Source organism: Solanum pennellii, chromosome 12 (assembly GCF_001406875.1).
Source record: "Solanum pennellii chromosome 12, SPENNV200".
Taxonomy (NCBI): Eukaryota; Viridiplantae; Streptophyta; class Magnoliopsida; order Solanales; family Solanaceae; genus Solanum; species Solanum pennellii.
Window position 1 is genome coordinate 4588408 of NC_028648.1, and position 20446 is coordinate 4608853.

The 20446-nt window shown below is 31.9% G+C and overlaps 3 protein-coding genes across 5 annotated transcripts; all 3 read right to left on the minus strand.

The window, feature by feature from the left end:
* Positions 1–57: 57 nt before the first annotated feature.
* On the minus strand, positions 58–2320 carry LOC107005195 (multiple organellar RNA editing factor 8, chloroplastic/mitochondrial). 2 transcript variants are annotated; one of them, XM_015203723.2, is made up of 5 exons: positions 1921–2320; positions 1345–1442; positions 1172–1237; positions 678–1013; positions 58–602 (listed from the first exon to the last, which is right to left on the minus strand). In XM_015203723.2, exons 1-5 carry the CDS (start codon positions 2277–2279, stop codon positions 220–222), a joined length of 1242 nt encoding a protein of 413 aa, XP_015059209.1. In that variant the 5' UTR covers positions 2280–2320; the 3' UTR covers positions 58–219. The 2 variants fall into 2 exon arrangements, with proteins under 2 accessions (XP_015059209.1, XP_015059207.1); XM_015203721.2 differs by having other exon boundaries at positions 58–1013.
* A 1224-nt stretch (positions 2321–3544) lies between these two features.
* LOC107005890 (anther-specific protein LAT52-like) lies at positions 3545–5165 on the minus strand. Its single transcript, XM_015204540.2, has 2 exons — positions 4952–5165; positions 3545–4020 (listed from the first exon to the last, which is right to left on the minus strand). The coding sequence occupies exons 1-2, from the start codon at positions 5103–5105 to the stop codon at positions 3689–3691; spliced, it is 486 nt and encodes a 161-aa protein (XP_015060026.1). The 5' UTR covers positions 5106–5165; the 3' UTR covers positions 3545–3688.
* Positions 5166–6131: 966 nt separating this feature from the next.
* Positions 6132–12113, minus strand: LOC107007110 (phosphoenolpyruvate carboxylase). Of its 2 annotated transcripts, XM_015205584.2 has the most exons (11): positions 12007–12113; positions 11532–11721; positions 10315–10709; positions 10048–10132; positions 9391–9613; positions 9091–9194; positions 8900–8987; positions 8592–8746; positions 7315–8313; positions 6829–7215; positions 6132–6712 (listed from the first exon to the last, which is right to left on the minus strand). In XM_015205584.2, the coding sequence occupies exons 2-11, from the start codon at positions 11697–11699 to the stop codon at positions 6419–6421; spliced, it is 2898 nt and encodes a 965-aa protein (XP_015061070.1). In that variant the 5' UTR covers positions 11700–11721; positions 12007–12113; the 3' UTR covers positions 6132–6418. The 2 variants fall into 2 exon arrangements, with proteins under 2 accessions (XP_015061070.1, XP_015061069.1); XM_015205583.2 differs by lacking the exon at positions 12007–12113 and having other exon boundaries at positions 11532–11850.
* Between the last annotated feature and the right edge of the window lie 8333 nt (positions 12114–20446).

Below are 20446 nucleotides of genomic sequence, written 5' to 3' on the forward strand. Positions count from 1 at the left end.
ATTAATCCTATTAGGATTCCAAAAAACTTGTAATATGATGATGACACTGGAAAAAAATAAAAGGAAATCCCAATAATTTTTGGCACTGCATAACTCAAATATGTAATATTCGTACTTCCAACTATTATGAGGACAACGTGCTATCATAACTCCATTAAGACATCACTTTGTGAAGATAAACCATCTAGCATTGACAACTAAACACGTATCTACAGCTGCTCATCGGTAATTAGAATTGGACATATCTCTTCCAGGCATGTTTGGATTCTGATAGGAGTTCCCATCAGATGTATTAGGAGCGTAGCTCTGGTTTGGCCCTGGACCTGTTTGATAAGGCGTGTCTCCATTGTTCTGTCCACCGCCATTGTATTGGAAATTAGGTGCGTTGTTTGGCATTCCGTAGTTACTGGGAGGCACTCCACCCATGTTTGGTGGCATATTCGGCTGCTGCATCCCACCTCCACGGGGTGGCCCTCTCATGTCCGGCTGCTGCATCCCGCCTGCATGAGGTGGTGGCCCTCCATAGCCTTGCTGCTGCATGGGTGGCCCTCTCATGTCCGGCTGCTGCATACCGCCTGCATGAGGTGGTGGCCCTCCATAGCCTTGCTGCTGCATGGGTGGTCCTCTCATGTCCGGCTGCTGCATACCGCCTGCATGAGGTGGTGGCCCTCCATAGCCTTGCTGCTGGTGCATCCCGCCTGCATGAGGTGGTGGCCCTCCCATTCCTTGCTGCTGGTGCATCCCGCCCATGTTAGGTTGCTGCATGCCGCCCATATTGGGAGGAGGTGGTGCATTCCTCATGTTGGGAGGCCCCCCTGCTGCCATGTTGGATCCAGGGTTCTGACTGGGTTGATTCTGCATCTCTCTTCTTCTCTCAAAGTTTCTGGATCTATCAAAATTACGAGGTCGGTCATTGCGCCTGTTCCTCTCATTAGCACGAGCATTGTTTCTCACCCATTCCTCATGGTATTTCGGGTCATATGGTACAGCCTGTCCATTGATAAAAGGTTCCCCTGCAACATGCATTACAAAAAGTTATAAGATTAGCTGATGCACCACATATTCACTTGACACACATGACAAGTTTACAATCCAAGATAAGACTGCCAAAAATGCTTAACTAGTGCTGACACAGCAAGCTGATAGGACTACAAAACATGGATTCGCTTACCTCCATAATCTTTATTTCTAACATCGAGATAAGAATCAGGAAGCACCCAACGAACCTTAGGCAGCTCTGGACATGAATGAAAACAAAAAAGTGATTAGGCTTAACCACCAATTTACTCACCATCATGAATCACCAAAGAAAAAAAAAAGGTTGGGGTGTAACAACTGCATTACCTTTTAGTTTATAAGAAAGCTCTTCAGATACAAGGGCACCAAAAGCAAAGTAATGTCTAGTTGAGACGGAATAAATCTTCATCCGTGCTTCCTCCTCACTGCAAAATTAACTATTAACATAAGCCATAAAGATAAGCTAATCCTTCTTTCAGGTATAATCACTCGTACAGTCTTTGTGCTCCTCATCCACACAAGCTAACAACTTCGTTTTTTACGGCAAAACAAGTATATATTGGTTAACACAAGGCATACATTTCCATATACAAGTATAGGCACACCACACAGGGTTTGTTTTTCCTTGAACAAACTAACACTCCCTCTGTTCACGTTTACTCATCCACCATACTGAAGATACATTTTCACTCATCACTTTTAGCATATCAAGATAAAAAACATATTTTTTTCACATGTTTTACTGCCAACATTAATCATTTCTTCCCCAAATCATTTATTAAGAGCTAAAACTAAACATCATATCACCAAAAGTAATAAAACAGTAAGCAATTATAATTAGGTTTTACTAAAATGGAGCTGAAACACGAGAAGAAGCTAAAAATGCAGAGAAATGAGCCAAACCTTCCAACAATCGTAGCAAGTGTTTTGATGTAGCTATCAATAATTTCATCTCTGGTAGGATCACCTTCAGGCTTCTCCATCACAACAAGCCAGTGCTCAAAATCACAGCCGTCAAGCAAAATCGTTTCCTTTGGAGGTCGATTGGACCAGTTAGGATTCGGATCATTGAGTGACGACGACGTTTGACGAGTGGCAAAACCTCGAGAAAACGACGTCGGTGCCGGAGAGACATTTCGTAGGTTGGCCGCAACGGCAGAAAGTGGTCGGAGACGGTGGAAAGAGTAAGTGCTCGGAGTTGTAGAGAGAGAAAATGAGTTGCAGGAGCGTTTGAATGCATTGAGCAAAGAGCGAGACGCCATTTTCGTTTCAACAAAACCCTAGCTAGCTCTGTGAGGGTTTATCGGGTTTTAATAGCAAAATGCCATGAAAATACCCCTCTAAAAATGTCTGGTTTGGTCCTTCAAGTTTCAAAATGTGTGAAATACATCCACTGTCGAATCTGAATTAGAATACACATCTGAATAATAAGATATGCAATAAACATAATAATTCAAATGCTCATTTGAATATTAACATGTCATATTTAATAACGTGAGAAATACTGAAAATATCTCTGAACTTGACGCAAATTACTAGTTTCTCTTCGAACTATTGTCAATCTTAAAAACAATCATCTATTTGACTAAGTAAATTTAGATACACTCCTAATATGTCACGTGAACTAACAAATAGTCTCAAACTCTTGCAGGAGCATGATGTTCTTAGTAAAAATCTAGAGAAGTATTGAAAATACCCCTAGATTTGATGAGTATTTAGGGTGAAGTATACTAATATTGTAAGATTGGGGTGTATTTAGACTCAGATAGTTAAATAAAAGGTTATTTTTAAGATATTCAATAACTTCAGGATGAAACTAATAATTTTTACCAAGTTTTGAAATGTTTTCAATATTTTTCTCTTTAACAATTTGAATACTAAATAAAAAAGGCAACTAGTTTTTCTAATATATAAATGTATAAAAGAAATTAATATCTATTTACTAATTAATCTACTATTATATTAATATAATGCTCTTAAAAATTATTTAATCGATTGATATTGGTACTAGCTAGTGATGGTGATCGTTTGTGTTGACCGAAGATAGAGTCTAATGAAAATGTTTTCTTATTAATAACATTGATTGGAATGTTTGCTGATGCATTATAAGACTATATAATTGAAATCAAGCTCTACGAATTCAGCTAAATTTTAAGACCGTCAATAGATCGAGGATAAAACTCTTGTTCACGGTGGATTTTCCAAATTGAGAGGTGTTAAAAGTCCTTAGTGATGCATTCACTATTTAAGAACATGGTTGATTTCATGTAATTTACTTCTTTGATTTCCCTATTCTCCCCACATTACATGATTGATTAATGACGGCATGACTAAACATTTAATAAATAAAGGAGTTATATTTTGTATCGATCATAGAATCACTCTATGAATAGGTTAATTCTCTATGACCTCCCACCGTTCTTGACATCCCTCTAACTACTCCTCGGTGAAGGAATAGAAACGTTGGTCCCCTTCGATCAACTTACATCACAACTTTCAAACATAAAGAGCAAATGAAAAGCATAACTAGTTATGGAAAATTCCTTATTCATTACCAATTATTGAACTTTGTTGTTCATGCATGGTGAGTTACACATACAGGAGAATTTGATTCAACAAAAAGGGCAAAAGCTAATAGTAATGTGTGCTTTGGTCTAAAAAACTTTGTAATTTAAAACTCAAGTGGGAATAAACCAAGCTCATCAAGAACATCCTTGCAATCAGGCAGAGTCTCTTTCTTCATGAAGAATAGTGGATTCGCGTAGCGAGTTGGATTATGCATACCAACATTGTTACTGCACACAACTCTTGAGTTCTCAAAACCAATTGCAGGGTCCTTGCAATCCTCTCTTGGGCTTTGGACAACACCTACATCACAAAGTTCTTTCTCATGGTCACCTGATGCTTCTATTGTGTATTTTCCATTCTTGTCTGTCAATGCTTCTGCTGTATATGTCACCTTTTCTGTCTCCATGTCTCTGCATGTCAACTTCACTTTTGCTCCTATATATATCAAACAAATGTATCTCGTCAATCATCCAATCAGAGTTCTCTATAACAACATTCTTCGGTCTAGTGAGGCATAGTAAGTGTCATGGTGTGATCACCCATAATACTTCTCTTGTTTCCATCTAGGTGCCTTCCCATTTTACTTTGTTATTTACATCTATATTCCTTAGTATTCTTTCATATATTACAAATTGTTTGACAGATTGTATAAGAATAATACTGAGTAGTAATGTTATATTAGTAATTTGGGACTAGTAATATTACGATCAGTTATATGTTGAGATTATTTCTTTTTTTGTGTCTCTTACCGTTCTCGCTCAGTCTTTCAACGATTGACAAGACAGTCATTGAAATATAACCTATCGCAGCGCCGATCATCAAATACGATACTAGGCCCCTTCTCAAAGATTTGATGGATCGGAATAGCCCACCCTACCCAAGCGCTATGTCATATATAGGGGAACTCATGGTTGAAATCATCGGTCCTTATGGTTTGTTTTGATATATCAGGTAGAAATTAAAAAAATGTCCAAATTGGTTGGTGAGCCTGGTGATCGAAGACTATGTAGCTTAGTTCGGAAGTACTTGTTGAATTAAAGAATTTTTGGTTGCTAAATGTTACGGCCTTAAGAACAATTATGTTTATATCACGCTTATCCATGTATTAATATCTCTTGTATTACTAATACCATGTGTTTGCTATGTATGAATTGTACACCCTATAATACTGAATAAACATAAAATACATCTTACTAAACATGCATGTCAATTTTCTTACGGATCTTTCTATAGCAACGATCCTCCATAACAACATATCATTATAACGTTAATCAAATTATATTACGTTACTATATCTCGTTATAACAATAAATAAAAACTACTTAAACAAATAATAACGTTATAAAGAGATCTGATCGTATCATACCTTCAATGTATTCACTGATTCTGGTCTGAAATTGCACACGGCAAGTGTCACAATAGACAGTGCCTTCAACTTTGAAGGCTTCTTGGCATTGAGCAAAGTTGGCAAAGGCCAATATGCTGCAGAGTGCAGAAAGGACCAAAATAGCCTTTGCCATTTTTTTTATTTTTTTATTTTTTATTTTTTTGGTTTTTCTTTCTTCTCTTGTGTGTGTCACAATTTGAATATAAATGATATATTCAACTATTTATAGGGATAATCTTTTTTAAAGGAATAATGGTAGAGAGATTGTTGTGGAGTAGTTTAAGGATGATCTTATATTTAATACAAGGTTAGGGAGTTAATTGACTTGTTCTTTATTTTATAACTAATTTTATTTGGTTGAGAGGACAAAATTATTTAATGGGACATAATATTTTGAGGTCATTTATTTGTGAAGTAATTTATAATTTTCATTTGAAAGTTGAGATTTTTAAGACATTATATAAAGGCATAATAAATAAATACGTCCTTTAAATTAGATTTGTTCACATTTATGCCCTCCAACGTTCTACATGAAAATTTGTGTCTTACATGGTGTTCTACGTGTATTGTGACATGTAAGACTCATGTGTTATTTGTGCACACTCAAAATTGAAGGGCATAAATGTAAAATGAGATTAAGTTAAATGGTGTGTTTATGTATTATGGTGTTCATAGGTCGATTATTGATTAAAAAAGTTCAAATTAATTTAATCGGTTCTCAAAATATTATTAAAACCAAACTAAATATGATATATGTATATTGATTTTGATTTGGTTTGATTATTCACTTGTTAAAAAAAAAATTAGAAGGACTAGTATTACAAAACTTTAATCACTACAATTAACTCATACAATCAGTTTCAATTTGTTTGTCTTATTTTTTTTTGGTCCGTCATGTAAAGAATGTCTTTTTCCTTTTTTGACATATTTTTAATTTCAACTTTCCAGGTGACGTTTTTAAAACCACAAGATTAAAAAAACATTTTGATGCATTTGATAAATTTTTATTTTGAGACCACAAGATTCAAAAGTTTATTTACTTCCCTAAACTGTGTACCAAGTCAAAATATGACAAATAAATTGAAACGGAGTAGTATTAGTACACTAATGTATTAACATAATGCCTATGCAAGACTGAAATTACAAAGGAGTCACTAGATAAAGCAAATACCAAATTTTATACCATAAATATTTCATCTAATAACACATCAAACCAAACGGATCCTTAGTGTTCAAGAGTGACTACAATTGCAATAGGGACATAAGATTCTAGTTCACTGTTTGTGCAAGTTTGCTCAGTGATGGTCCCCTATTCGGGACTTCGTGTCAAGAACATAATCATGATGTTAGTCGTCAACATCTTTGACGACTAACATCTTTCCAAATTCCAGGTGACGCGTTTTCTCAAGTATCAAATATGAAAGACAGACATGAAATAGGATTAGCTTAACCAGTATTCTGCATTCCAGCAGCAATACCTTTCATGGTCAAGATGAGTGTGTCCTCCAAGCCAGGTGCATATTCGCTAGTCGGGTTCAGGTTCACAAGTTCTGTAGCTGGTTTTGCTTCCATGTATTCCTTGGAAATGTGAGGCCTTGGTGTGACACTGTAGTCTGGGTCACGAATACGCTTTAGGGTGTACGCTTGACACACGTTCAATGTTGTGATGTAGGAGTCACGCAGCCTGAGTCGTTGTTTTAAGTACGGATCACCCTCCAGAAGATCCTTGTGTCCAGCAATCTATTTTGAAAAAGGGGAAAATTATGTTTAGATGTACTAACTTGGAACTAGTTTGTGAAGCAATTGAACACAACAAGTGTTCAACCGATCTTTTTCAGAAGTATATGTCACATTACCTGCAGGAGGAGGCTCTTTGTCTCCTCGTAGTTTGACCTCAAAAGTTCACCGAAAGACAACAAATCTTCAGATACCAGAAGCTTGTCGAACAATGCAGCAATGCCTGGGTCTCCTTTGGCGAACACCATCTCAACCAAATCAATAGTTACCCTAAAGAATGGCCATGCATTGTACATTTCCTGCAGCATGCGGAGGTTCTTGATATCCTTTTCGATGGCATACTTAAATGCTGCTCCAAAGCCGAGCCAGACTGGAAGATGGAATCTAGTTTGAGTCCAAGCAAAGATCCAAGGAATAGCTCTAAGTGATTCTATGCCTCCGCTGGGTTTACGCTTTGATGGACGGCTGCCAATGTTCATTCGACCATACTCTAACTCGGGTGTGGCCTGCAAACATGATCAATGAAGAATAGCTTATTACAACTCAAGGCAATATTTGTGATAGCATCTATAATTAATAACCGAGTTCATCACTAGCATACTTACCAAGCGGAAATACTCGACAAATCGGGGTTCCTTAAAAACTATTGATCGATACTTTTCTGTAGCAACAACTGCAATTTCATCCATAAGTGCACGCCATTCTGGTTTTGGAGATACTGGTGGATGCATCCCATGTTCAAGTGTAGCAGCAGTATAACGTTGGAGTGTCCTAAAACACAAGTGTTCTTCCCCAAAAGAGTGCTCAATAACCTCACCCTGAACTGTAACGCGGAGAGATCCGTGAATTGTTTCGGGTGGTTGAGACAATATGGCAAGATGGGCGGGGCCACCTCCTCTTCCCACTGTACCACCTCTACCATGGAACATGGTTAGCTTCACGTCGAACTCCTTGGCGACTTGTATAAGCTCCTCTTGAGCCTTATATAACTGCCAGGCTGCTGATAGCCGACCTGCATCCTTGCCAGAGTCGGAGTATCCAATCATCACTTCTTGCTTGCCATTAATCCGGTTTCTGTACCACTCAATTGAGAAAAGACGTGCAACGGCTGCAGGAGCAGCATCCAGATCAGCCAACTTCTCAAAAAGTGGAACAACTCGTAAAGGTTGCCTAACTCGGCATTCACGCTGTAGAAGCTCAACTGCAAGCACATCAGATGGTGCAGTGGCCATTGAGATGATGTATGCCCCAAAGCAGTCTGCTGGGAGTTCGGCTATGACATGGAACGTATCCAAAACATCAGCAATTTCTTCAGTTTTTGGAAGATCCCGTCCAAATAAAGGTCTCTTGCCACTGAGTTCAGACAGAAGCCACTCTTGTCTACGTTCTTCAGACCATTCTCGATATGAACCAATTTCCAAATGCTGCGTAATAGCATCAAGCACATCAGTATGGCGGTCCGACTCTTGTCTTATGTCAAGTCTCACTAGTGAAAGTCCAAACGTAGAAACTTGTCTAAGGAAATCCAGAAGGCTACCATCCGCTATGGAGAGATCACCACAAGCACAAAGAGATCTGTAGCAGAGCTCAAGAGGCTCCAAGAACTACATAAAATGATGACCATATTAGTATTAAATGACATGCAACACAGATATTTATAAGTTTCGGTTTAATAGAACAACCATGCAAATGCTTATGCTGTTATTCAACAAGAAAGAGACACACTTACTCATGTTTTTCTAGTTCCTTTTTTCGATGAATAACATGTCAAGTTGTTTAGTAAGACTAGTAAAGAGTACAAGTGAATGTTCACTGCTTAATTTAGGAGGCTCTACATATAGAAAGCAGTCACAGGAAAAGACAGAAGTATAGTATTATGAACCTGCTCAATATTAGTATAAGTTGCTTCCTCTGGAATTTCAGAGTATCCATGGCCTAACAGTTGGCGAGCACGCTCGCGTGTCTGATACAACTTATCTCTCACATCACCAAGAATTACACGATAGGGTTCATTTGGAGGAACTTGCTTCCAAAATTCTGCATGAGAAGAAAATGTTATAAGATCACAAATTATGGGATTTCTCTGTCCAAAGATTCTTTAACAGTCCTATCAAGGTTATATTCAACTACCAAACTCTTCTTTGATTCAATTTCATGGATCAACCTCAATAGCAATATTCAATTAGTTACCTATGTAGTGTTTTTCATCTCTCCTTGAAGACCTTTGGAGTTCATCTGCTCGCATACGAAGCTCTTCATTGCAGCGCCACATAGATAACTGAAAAATTGTACAATTTAGAAAAAGATCAGTGTAGATAGTGCGATTTTTTTCACTAAATGAATCGAGACAAAATTCTCAAAAACATTTAATTGTTGGATACCTCAAACATGAGGTCCTCTATTTGCGAATAGTACAAGTTAGCTGCCATCATTCTTGCCAATAAGCAAACATCTCTTGTGACCTCGGGAGTCACTCTTGGATTACCTGTATTTTGTAGCAGAGTTGACAGGTAAATAAGGACTATCTACTGCATGTAGTAACTAAGTAATCCACGTTCAAGCAGAAGGAGTACTTTGGTTTCCTCCACCCCTTCAAAATTATGTAATCCGTATTCCTATTTTGTTTTCTCAGCTTTTAGCTAAAGTAAATGCAAACATTCTCAACAGTTAAGCAATCATACCATCACGATCACCGCCCATCCAAGAGGAGAATTGAATAAGAGGAGCATTATAAGGAACTCGTTCATCAATCCCTATGTTTTTAAGAGCTGTATCAACACGACGCAGAAACTTTGGCACACCCTTCCAAATTGTTTCATGGAAATAGCTCATTCCAGCTCTCATTTCATCTTGTGGAGTAGGAGGAGTTCTTCGGATCTCATCAGTTCGGAACGCAGCTTGGATCTACAGAGGAAGTAAGTAGCAGATTTTTATCAAAAAAGAAAGATCCATAGAATGCGACACATATTTGATTTTGAAGATTCCTTATTACAATTTTAGAGTAATCATATAACTAGCTGCACTCTTTACAGGGTAAAATACGATTCAGATGAATGAAGGGACAAATATTTAATGGGTAACTTATGAGATAATTTTTGCTTCTCCAATCTTCATGAGACGGATGCAAAAAGTAAGTCCATTGATATGTCGTATCCATCCAGTTTTGAAAGTAAAACTACATTAATATAAGGCCTGCTAGATCAAGACATATCTAAAGATAATGAAGCACCAAAATATCGATTAGTAGAGTCAGAAAGACACCGGAATTGAAGGTACTAATAACAGAATTTCATTCAAGGAAAAACACATGTATCAACTAACTAAACATCGATAGTTACCTCCCTCTGTAAAGCCTCATCAAGTTCTTGTTTATCATCGGGTGTAATGTCTTTAGCATACAACTGAGCCAAGCAGTCACGGATCCTGAAAATTTAGTTAGAACAAGTTAGTAAGCAACCGACAATAGCACGAAATTTGGTCTGAAAAGAGCATTTCCATTTATATTTATTAGGGAAAAAATCGAAGCATAAACTAACATAAACTGACAAGCCAACGAGACAGCTCTAACTGCTGAAGACAATAAACATGGTGATTAAAGACCAAACCTTCCATGCTTTTGAAGTAATGATCTTCGTACAGATTGAGTAGGATGAGCTGTTAGGACCAAATCCACAGTCTGATTCTTGATAGCATCAAAAACTTCTTGAGGGGACTTCTCCAAGTCCCCCACCAGTTTCTTGAAAGTTTCTTCAATATCTGACTCAGTTGTTGCATTGCTCTCATCCCCAAAATCTCCCTTTTTCTTCAATTTTTGACGCCTACGGTAGGCAATCTGAACCTCCTCAGCCAAATTGGCCAAGTTAAGCATGTGAGAGAAAGCTTTAGCAATAACAATTGAATCCCCTGGATCCAAACTTGTCAACATATTGCCAAGTTCCTCCAGCTTCTTCGGATCATGCTTGGCTTCATACTCGGCAGAAAGCTCATAACAATCTTGGACCTAATGTGAGATCGAAGAAATCAAAGACTTCAATATTGACCAGCCTTTTGCAATTACAACAATAACAACAACATACTCGGTGTAATCCCACACAATTAGGGTCTGGGGAAGGTAGAGTGTACCAAGACCTTACCCCTACCTTGAAAAGGTAGAGAGACTGTTTCCGATATACCCTCGGTTTAAGAAAAATCAGATCGAAAAAGAAATAACAGAAGTGAAGAAATCTAGCAAACACGACAAAACATTCTAAAAAACGGACTACTTGGTCAACACAAGTTTAGGATTTCAAGTCAACATACACATGGGAACTTCATCCACTAACACAGTCAAACTATACTGAAGCATATGAATACCACTATATCAATACAATCTCTAAGTATTACACACACCTCAGAATCAAATCTTTGTAGTTCACTCAGTCAGAACAGACATAAAAATTCAATCTTTACCATCAAGAAATAAACCAGATTAAAAGTGGAAGACAAAACAACACCCCTTAGTAACCAATTCAAGTGTTTCTAAGTCAATTCAACCAGAACAGACATAAAAATCCAATCTTTTTATCCCCTTTTTTATAACAGACATAAAAATCCAATCTTTTTACCCCCTTTTCTTACTAGTGACATAAAAATCCAATCTTTAACTTCAAGAAATACACCAGATTAAAAGTGGAACACAAAAGCAACACCCCCTTAGTAACCAAAAGACCAAAATCACATAACTTCATCAAGGGGTACACAACATCAAAGACTACAACTTTGGTAGATAATTTACAATTGTCTAATCATTCATAGGTTAAATTAAATTGGGAAAAATGCATACTGTTCCTTTGAGATCCTCTCCATGCAAATCTTGAAGAATATCAAGAAACCTATCCAAAAGCAAAGCATCATACTCAACAAGTTTATCATCTTCAGAAACTTTAGCAGGCACCAGTTGCCTCAACTGTGCATCAATTGAAGCAAGTTTCTCCAAATTCTTAGTAGCCATTTCTCACTCAACAGTCAACACTCTGCAGCAATAGACATAAACATAAAAATCATCAAAATCTTTTTTTTTTTTTTTTACAAATTATAGCAACCACAATATCTGATCATGACCCCAAGAAAAGTACAAAAAAGGGACCACTTTTTCTTTTCTCTTGTTCTGGCCATTCAAAACAAACAAAAAACCCCAGTTGGCAACTCTCTACTAAGTTTTATATTCTTGTTGATTTATTTGTTAGCAAAAACAAAAACAAAAAAGATATGAAATTTTGAGTATGGCAAAGTGGAGAAACATAAATAATGTTCAGTACCTGAATTTTGGAATGTCAGAATACAAAAGAATGAGAAAAAGAAGTTTTTTACTTTGGACACTCAATAGGATATGGCAAGCTATATATTGGGAAATAAAGAGTTTTCTCTTTCTTAGAGTTTTACTAATAATGACTTACTTTTTTTTTAGTTTATTTTTTAAAAAATAATTTATAATATTTTAATTTTAATTTTTTATATATCATATTTAAGATTATAAAATTAAAAAATAATTTTTTTTGACAATTTTTAACCAATAATACAAAATTTTCAAATTTTCTTTATTTTCTTAAACTCAGTATCTAATCAAAATAGATCACTCTTTTTTTTTTAAGGGTATTATATTTGGAATTTATTTTCTTGTAATTTACATTTTATGTGATTGTTGCTTGTTTGGATGACTGTTATATTATAATGTATTATTAGTGTATTAATTTCAAATTTTACAAATATATAAAAATAATTATTTTTTCTATCTCATTTTATGTGAGGTAGTATGACTTGATACAAATTTTAAGAAAGAAAGAAGAACTTTTAAAATTGTGATCCAACATGAGTTATAGAAATTTGTGTGTCTTGTATATCATTCTATTAAAAAATAGACATTTATAGTTGTTACTCAATATAAAAATGTGTCATTCTTTTTTTGACTTACTAAAAAGAAAAGCAAATCACATAAATTGCGACATAGAGAGTATTAATTACCTTTATCGTGATTAGATCTTTGCTTTAATTAATTGAATCTTGACCATGGATTTCAAACTACGTGTCCTCCATCCAAGCAAAAATCTTAGAAAAAATAGAGAGAACTCAAATCATATACTTAGGGGCGGAGTAATTTTTCTAGATTGTTACTTATGTTTGAAAAATTACTTAAAAATACTCAACTTTATTTATTTTTTCAAATTATATTTGTCATAAAAATGTATTATCTTTCTTCTACTAGAAATAACAATAAATTGAGATGCGTCTAATTATATAATATCATATTGATAGAAAAATAGTAAACCTAACTTAATAATAAAAAAGAAAAGAATGTGTAAGAATCTTGCAACTGTCAAAACCATAGAGGTCTGATTGTGCCCACTACAACTAACCCTCATTACTTTCTAATATAATATTAATGACTTTATTTTTATATATTTTGTTTTATTATTATATAAGTAAAACAAAAATTATTTGACAAGAAGACAATATATATATATATATATATATTATGTCATATGAAGCAGCAGGGTATTGTTTTTTTTCTTCCCTCTTTCTTTTTGATCTGATTGAATTTATATTTTGGGTGGTTACTGCGGAATAATAAAATTCATCGTTAATGTTAGTGATAAATTATAAAAAGTTAAGTTATTAAATTTATAATTAATTCCCTTTTTTTGGCTAGCGATAGTTGTAATTATGATAATTTTGTGATGGTCGTACATCGAAGGTTGTGAAAAAAATATTTTTTTAACTAGAGGCACTAATATCTTTTGTATATCTTTTAAATATTTGTGAATGTCTTTTACTATATCCATGCATCTCATGTATATCATGTATATATTTATAAGAATATGTTGTGTCCATCTTTGGCATATGTAAAAAAAAAAAAAGTGTCTAACCCTTCCATGCTTGTTTAATTTCTGAAGTCTAAATAATTTGAGGCATATAATATAAGTATGAATTTCATAGAAAATCCATCAAAAATACTATCGACTCTGATTGATTTTCTAGTATTTGGTTAATAAAAAAAAATATTATTCTAAAGTATTGTATGTAATTTAACTAAATACTATGGGGTAAATAGAGGAGCGTCGAGGGTGTAATGGTCAAGGGAGGGAGGTTGGAGGTGTTCGTTTGGGAGAAAGGTATTAATGAACTTGATGTATCGTTTATCAAACTTGTTTACCGTAATTTCATTAGAAAAATCATAAATTTAGACATTGTTGTAGGCTCAACTATTAGTTATGCTTAATTACTTGTATGTTAAGTCTTATATATCACTTTTTTTCAAGTCTTTGTTGCTTTGCCTGTCTCTTCAACTAAAATCGCATCGTTAGTTTCAACTGTATTTAAATTTTTCCAGAATCAGTTTGGGCATATATGTGGGTTTGTGGGCTTGGCCTGAATTGAAGTTAGAAAACTGATTAGCCCAATAGCAATATTGTCAAGTGTAAAGTGTCTGATTCCTTTCGATTTTTATTTTTTGTTTAAATTATCGAATTTAACGAAAAAATAAGAATAGGATAACTTGAATTATATTATGAATAATCAGTAAATACTAAATAGTAATTCCTTAATTTATAGTAATAAAAACATTTTATGGATGACTCGAATTTCTCCATGATATCGATATTTATAAGACTCATAAGACACTATATATTTCAATGTCACTTGCTTAGGGTTATAATTAAAGATTATAAATCTTTTCGAAAAGATATACAATGTATATTATTTAGAGAAAGGTATGATGACCTTTTGATAAATGAAGGGTGTTAATGTTATATATTATAGAGTATATGCCCTTAAATTTAGGGAAAATTACGCGATTAAGCAATTTTATATTATTTAATTACTCACCATAGCTATAGTTTATTATATTTATCACTCGCGACTAAATATTATACGTTAATTATGTGAGTTGACTTCGAGTATGTATAATTATCCTCGTTTGTATATGTATAATTCGCCAGAATATACAAATACATATGTATAATATACAATTACCTAACCGATATACATATATAATTTACCTCTCTCCCACTCTCTGTCCTCTCTCCCTCTCCGAATCTTGCTCACCTCTCTCCTCCCTCTCTCAATCTCGCTTGCCATATATACAAATACATATGTATAATATACAATTATCTAACCGATATACATATACCATTCACCTCTCTCCCACTCTTTTTCCTCTCTCGCTCGCCTCTGTCCTCTCTCTTCTAGTCTCGTTCGCCTCTCTCCTCCCTATAATATATAATTACAAATTATATTTATCAAACTGTAGTTATAAAAAATAATTAAGCTATTTTTGAGTTATTATATGTGAAAGTTCCTCAGTATTTATCAATTTAAAATAAGACTAAATTATAATGTCTTTAAATTAAAATACAAATCAATCAAACTCAAAAAAATCTGTCAAAGTACATAGTACTTGAGTCAACTATCAACAGTTGATTGAAGAGTAAAATAAAAAAATACTTTCTTTAAACTTGAAAACAAAATAGAGAAAATATATTTGGCAGGGCACGATTGACACGAGTAGTTAGTTTTTTTTTTTTTTTGTAATTTCGTTGAAAAGTAAAGGATAATTAATTAAATTTATTTATTTTTTGTATTCAAATTACTTTTAAAAGTAAAATCATTTTGAATATATCAAAATCACTATTGAAAAGTCAAATCATAATTGTTAGTTTTTCAGTTCATAATCCAAGAAATTAAATTGGGATCCCACTTACCAATAAATGTGGTAATGTTTCTTTCTCTCTTTTTTCCCTTTACATTTCTTCATGAAACTTAAAAACTTCACATTTTTAGTAAGATTATTTTGCTCGTGATTTAGTTTAAATCATTTTTTAATTAAATAAAATAAATTTAATAAATTTATTTTTTTAAATGTTAAAATCAAGTCAAATTAATTAAGTCAATCTTTTATAACTTTAATTTTTTTTTATTTTTCTTGCTATTTGATTTTTGTGGACTTCTAAAAAAAAATATGAAACTATAAAATTTTGTTAAAGTACACACAAATGCACGCGTGCACACACACAGAGGATTCTTTAAAGAATAAATCATGCATTATCTAAAAATTGAATCATTATAAATAATATGATAAATTTATTTTCAACGATTTTACAATTTTCTTACAATATTAAATATGACGATATATTAAAATCTTGATAATATTTGATTTAAATAAAAATAATCAATTAAAACAATCAACTGATAAGAAAGAGAGTAAATACAGTTCTTTACGTAATTATGAACGAATGTTATTGCAACGTCAATGATTAAAGCTTAAACGAATAGTCTATATGTTACAAGTTTGAATCTAGGCTAGGTCCCAATTTTAGGTATTTTTTTTTAAAAAAATTAGACTCTTTGGAGCTATTAGGATTTAAATAATTTTTAATTTTATCTTACTTTGGTAAATATATTTGTAAAAGTTTATATTTAGATTGTTTCACAAAAATTGAAGATTTTTCATTATTATAAGTCGAATATTTATGATGAAAATAAATGTGATAGATATAGTATTATATGAGTTATACTCCCTCACAAATACAAGTTAATTGAATGTCATTATATACGCATGATCAAGTTATAGTCAGATAATACCATTAGTTATGGTACATGTCAATCTTTGATCGATTTATCTTCACATATTAGGGGGTTATTAGACTATATTTATTGATAATAGCACATTTTTAATTTCCTATGATATTCATTAAACAACTGATATGAAAGAGAGTAAATACATTTCCTAACGTAATTATGAATGAATGTTATTGCAGCACAAATGGTTAAAGTTTAAATGAATAGTCTATAGGTCACGAGTTCAAATCTAGGTTATGTCCCAATTTTAGATCTTTTTTTTTTTTAAAAAAATAGACTCTTTGAAACTTTTAGGATCTAAATAATTTTTAAATTCATTTTTTTGGGTAAATAAGATTATAAAAGTTTATATTTAATTTTTTCACAAAAATTAAAGATTTTTCATTATTATCAGTCGAATCACTATGATAAAAATAAATATAATGGATATAGTATTATATGAGTTATGCTCCCTCACAAATATAAGTTAATTGAATACAATTATATATGCATGATCACGTTTTAATTGGGTAATACAATTAATTATTGTACATGTCAACCTTTGAATAATTTATCTTCACATTTTAGTAGTTATTAGACTATATTTATTAGTAATATCTCATTTTAAATTTAGTAGTGATATTCAATAAACAACTGATATGAAAGAGAATAAATACATTTCCTTTTGTAATTGTGAATGTATGTTATTGCAACGTAAATGGCTAAAACTTAAACAAATAGTTTATAGAACACGAGTTCAAATCTAAGCTTAGGTCCCCAATTTTAGGTATTTTTTATTTTTTTCAAAGTCTATAGTTCATGAGATTTTTTTAGTTTTTCTTTTTCAGGCCTATCATATGTACCGTCGAAATCTTCATGATTTTGGAGACAACAAACTATCAATCTCATCTAAACCCAAAATATTATTCAATACTTTGTTTTATTGACTATTCTGACTATTCGGATCCATCTTGTTAAAATTATGTAAATCTAACAATAAAATAAAATTTTGAACAGCAAAATAAAATAAAACTAATGAGTGAAGTAAAGAAAAAAAATGAGTAAAGTAAGAGAGAGAGAAAATAAGAAAGAAAAAGTTAAGAGTGATTTTCTATTTGGGATGAAAATAACAAGTGATTTTGGAGTCGAAGAGTTATTTAGTCATTTACCCATGTCTTGTTAATTCATGTCAAATTTTATAAATAATGACACATTTCTATATTAAGTAATAATTTAACTATAAAATGTCTATTTCATTCTTAATAAAATGATTTACAAGCCATACAAATTTACATCATTTATTTTGTCTATAAATTTTTTCTTGGGAAAAGGGTCTGATATACCCCTCAACTTTGTCATTTGGAGTTGATATACCCCTCGTTATAAAAGTGGCTCATATATGCCCTTACCGTTATACAAACGGCTCACATATACCCCTGCCCTTACAAAATGGCTCACATATACCCTTCATTTAACGGAAGTTAAAAAATTAGTTTTAAATTATATTTATTACTTCTATTTTAAAAAAAAAAAATTATTTAGGGGTATATATGATTCTTCTATCAAAGTTCAAGGTATATTTTAATTTTTTTCATACATAAATTATTTTTTGACTTCTTTTATTATAATTATTTGAGTTTCTTATTCTTATTTTGTTTTTTTCTTTCATTCCTTAGTTTAAAGAAAAAAAAATTAAACTATTTTTTTTGTGTGTATTGTAATTTAATTTCGTATTCGAAGAAAAAATTTGGTCATCTACAATAAGTTTTACAAGAATATTAGTGAAACATAAATAAATTTGATTATCAAAATAATAATTATAAATTAGTCATTGAAACCAAAAAAAGTCAAAAAAAATATGTTTGACGAGGATTAAATTTACTCATATGGGATTATAATTATTTAGAAAAAAATAATAAAAATTTAGATTAAAATTATTATTTTTTTCATTTCCGTTAGAGGAAAAGGATATATGTGAGCCATTTGTTTACAAGTAGGGGTATATATGAGCCATTTGTTTACAAATAGGGGTATATATGAGCCACTTTCATAACAAGGGGTATATCAGCTCTAAATGACAAAGTTGATGGGTATATCAGACCCTTTTCTCTTTTTTCTTTCTTAAATTTCGTATAGAATTAAATAACTTACATAAAATGAGACGGAAAAAGTAATATTTTTGTTAATTTTTTCTTTTACTTCTCAATGAAGTTGGATATGCTAATTAACGTTTTTATACCATTGCTTTTTGAAAAGTAAAAATTACTAGCTAATTTTACCTTGATTTGACTCAAGGTAGCAAAAAAAATAATATCTAGTACAATCATTTTTTTATTTACAGAATAAGACAAAAAGGGTGACTATGATTCGTATAAATGATGTGTGTTACCCATCCCCACTATTGCATTTTATCAAAAGAAAATTTTATGTTTATTTCGTAATCATAAATTAAAAATATGTTTGATATTTTAGAATAATTTTTTTAAATTTTAAATATTAGATAGACTATAGAAATAAAATCATTTTTTTTAAAAATACCTTTATAATATAAATTAGCAAGACATATAAATTAAAATAGAGAAATTATTTGCTTCGGTGAAATCACAAGAGGTTTATCTCAAATTGTCATTTACAACTAATACTATTTTTTTCGTTTAAAAAAGAATGATCTAATTTTTTCAGTGTATTTAAAAAAAAGAACGATTTTTTTTCTTTTTTGGCAATATTTTAACTTAAACTTTCCACGTAGCATGTTTAAGATCACATGATTAAAAGAAATTTTGATATATTTGACATAACTTTAATTTAAAATTATAAAATTAAAAAATCTTCTATTTTTCTTAAATTTAGTCCCAAATTAAATCAGATCATTCATTTTTAAACGGAGAAAGTATTTCCGAGCATCTAATTTCTTCTAACCTTAAAAGGAGATACTATTCTAAGTCAACCTAATTCCTTATCAATGAAAAGATTCTGTATAAGTTGAAAAGCAGTAGGGCCTCTCTATAAATAGATTTTTATTATTCTTAGATATGGTGTTTCTTACTTTTTTGATACTTGTCAATGCAAAATTATATGGAAGAAGAAAATAAATGGTTAAATCACTCTATATTATATATGTTGAGTGGAAATAATTAAGTAATGTCATTTCAATAAATAAGGTGGTTGTCAATAGTTACAATTATTTTAAAAAAAGTTACAATTTTTTTTTATTCAAATAAAATTTCAACCAAAAAAATGTTGAAGATAATAAAACCTAAATGTTTGTGAAAGTAATTAATCTAGACTGCAATCACAATCCTTCCCTTGGTCACCATTTTTTGTGGAATTTTATCAAAAGAATTTATGTGCTCAAATGTACCTAAATTTTTATTATTTATATCTATTTTTCACATGGATGATACATTCTTAAACTAATATAAAGATTATTAATGTGAAGACCACCTAATATTTATAATTCAGCCAAGTTAAAATTCAAAGTTGAAAGACCAAATATATTGTTTTAAGATTTTATAAAGGAGTGTAATAATACTTATTCTAATAAAATTATATGTGGAAAACTTTATACTCCTTGGACACTCAAAACTTCGAATAGTAAAATATAAAGGTACAACATTAAATTAATTATGATCGAATCGAGATAATGATTTATGATCGAATCGAGATAATGATTTTGACTCTGATATCCTAATAAATTTAGGACTTAAGATGAAGTAAATAATGAACATATAATGGTTATGTTAATCTTGTGCGAGTGATATTTACTCCGTTTCTAAATACTTGTCATAATTTTTTTTTAGACTTGTTTAAAAAATATTAAGTGGAGTATAATTTGACTAGAATATTTTTATTTATTACGTTTATTAATTTAATACTTCTTTCTTTTACTAAAAGAGAGAAATAAAAAGGAATGGTCACAAACTTATGGTTATGTTAAATCTTGTGAGAATGATATAATAGATAGCTAGAACTAAAAAAAGTAAAAAAAGAGAAGTCTAAGAAACATTTATAAATGGGACAATTGGGTGCAATAATGCTAAGATTAAATAGAGTAAACATGACTACAAACTAATGCTTGATAGGGTTTGTTTGGTAGTATAAAGGAATATATATATATATATATATATATATATATATATATATATA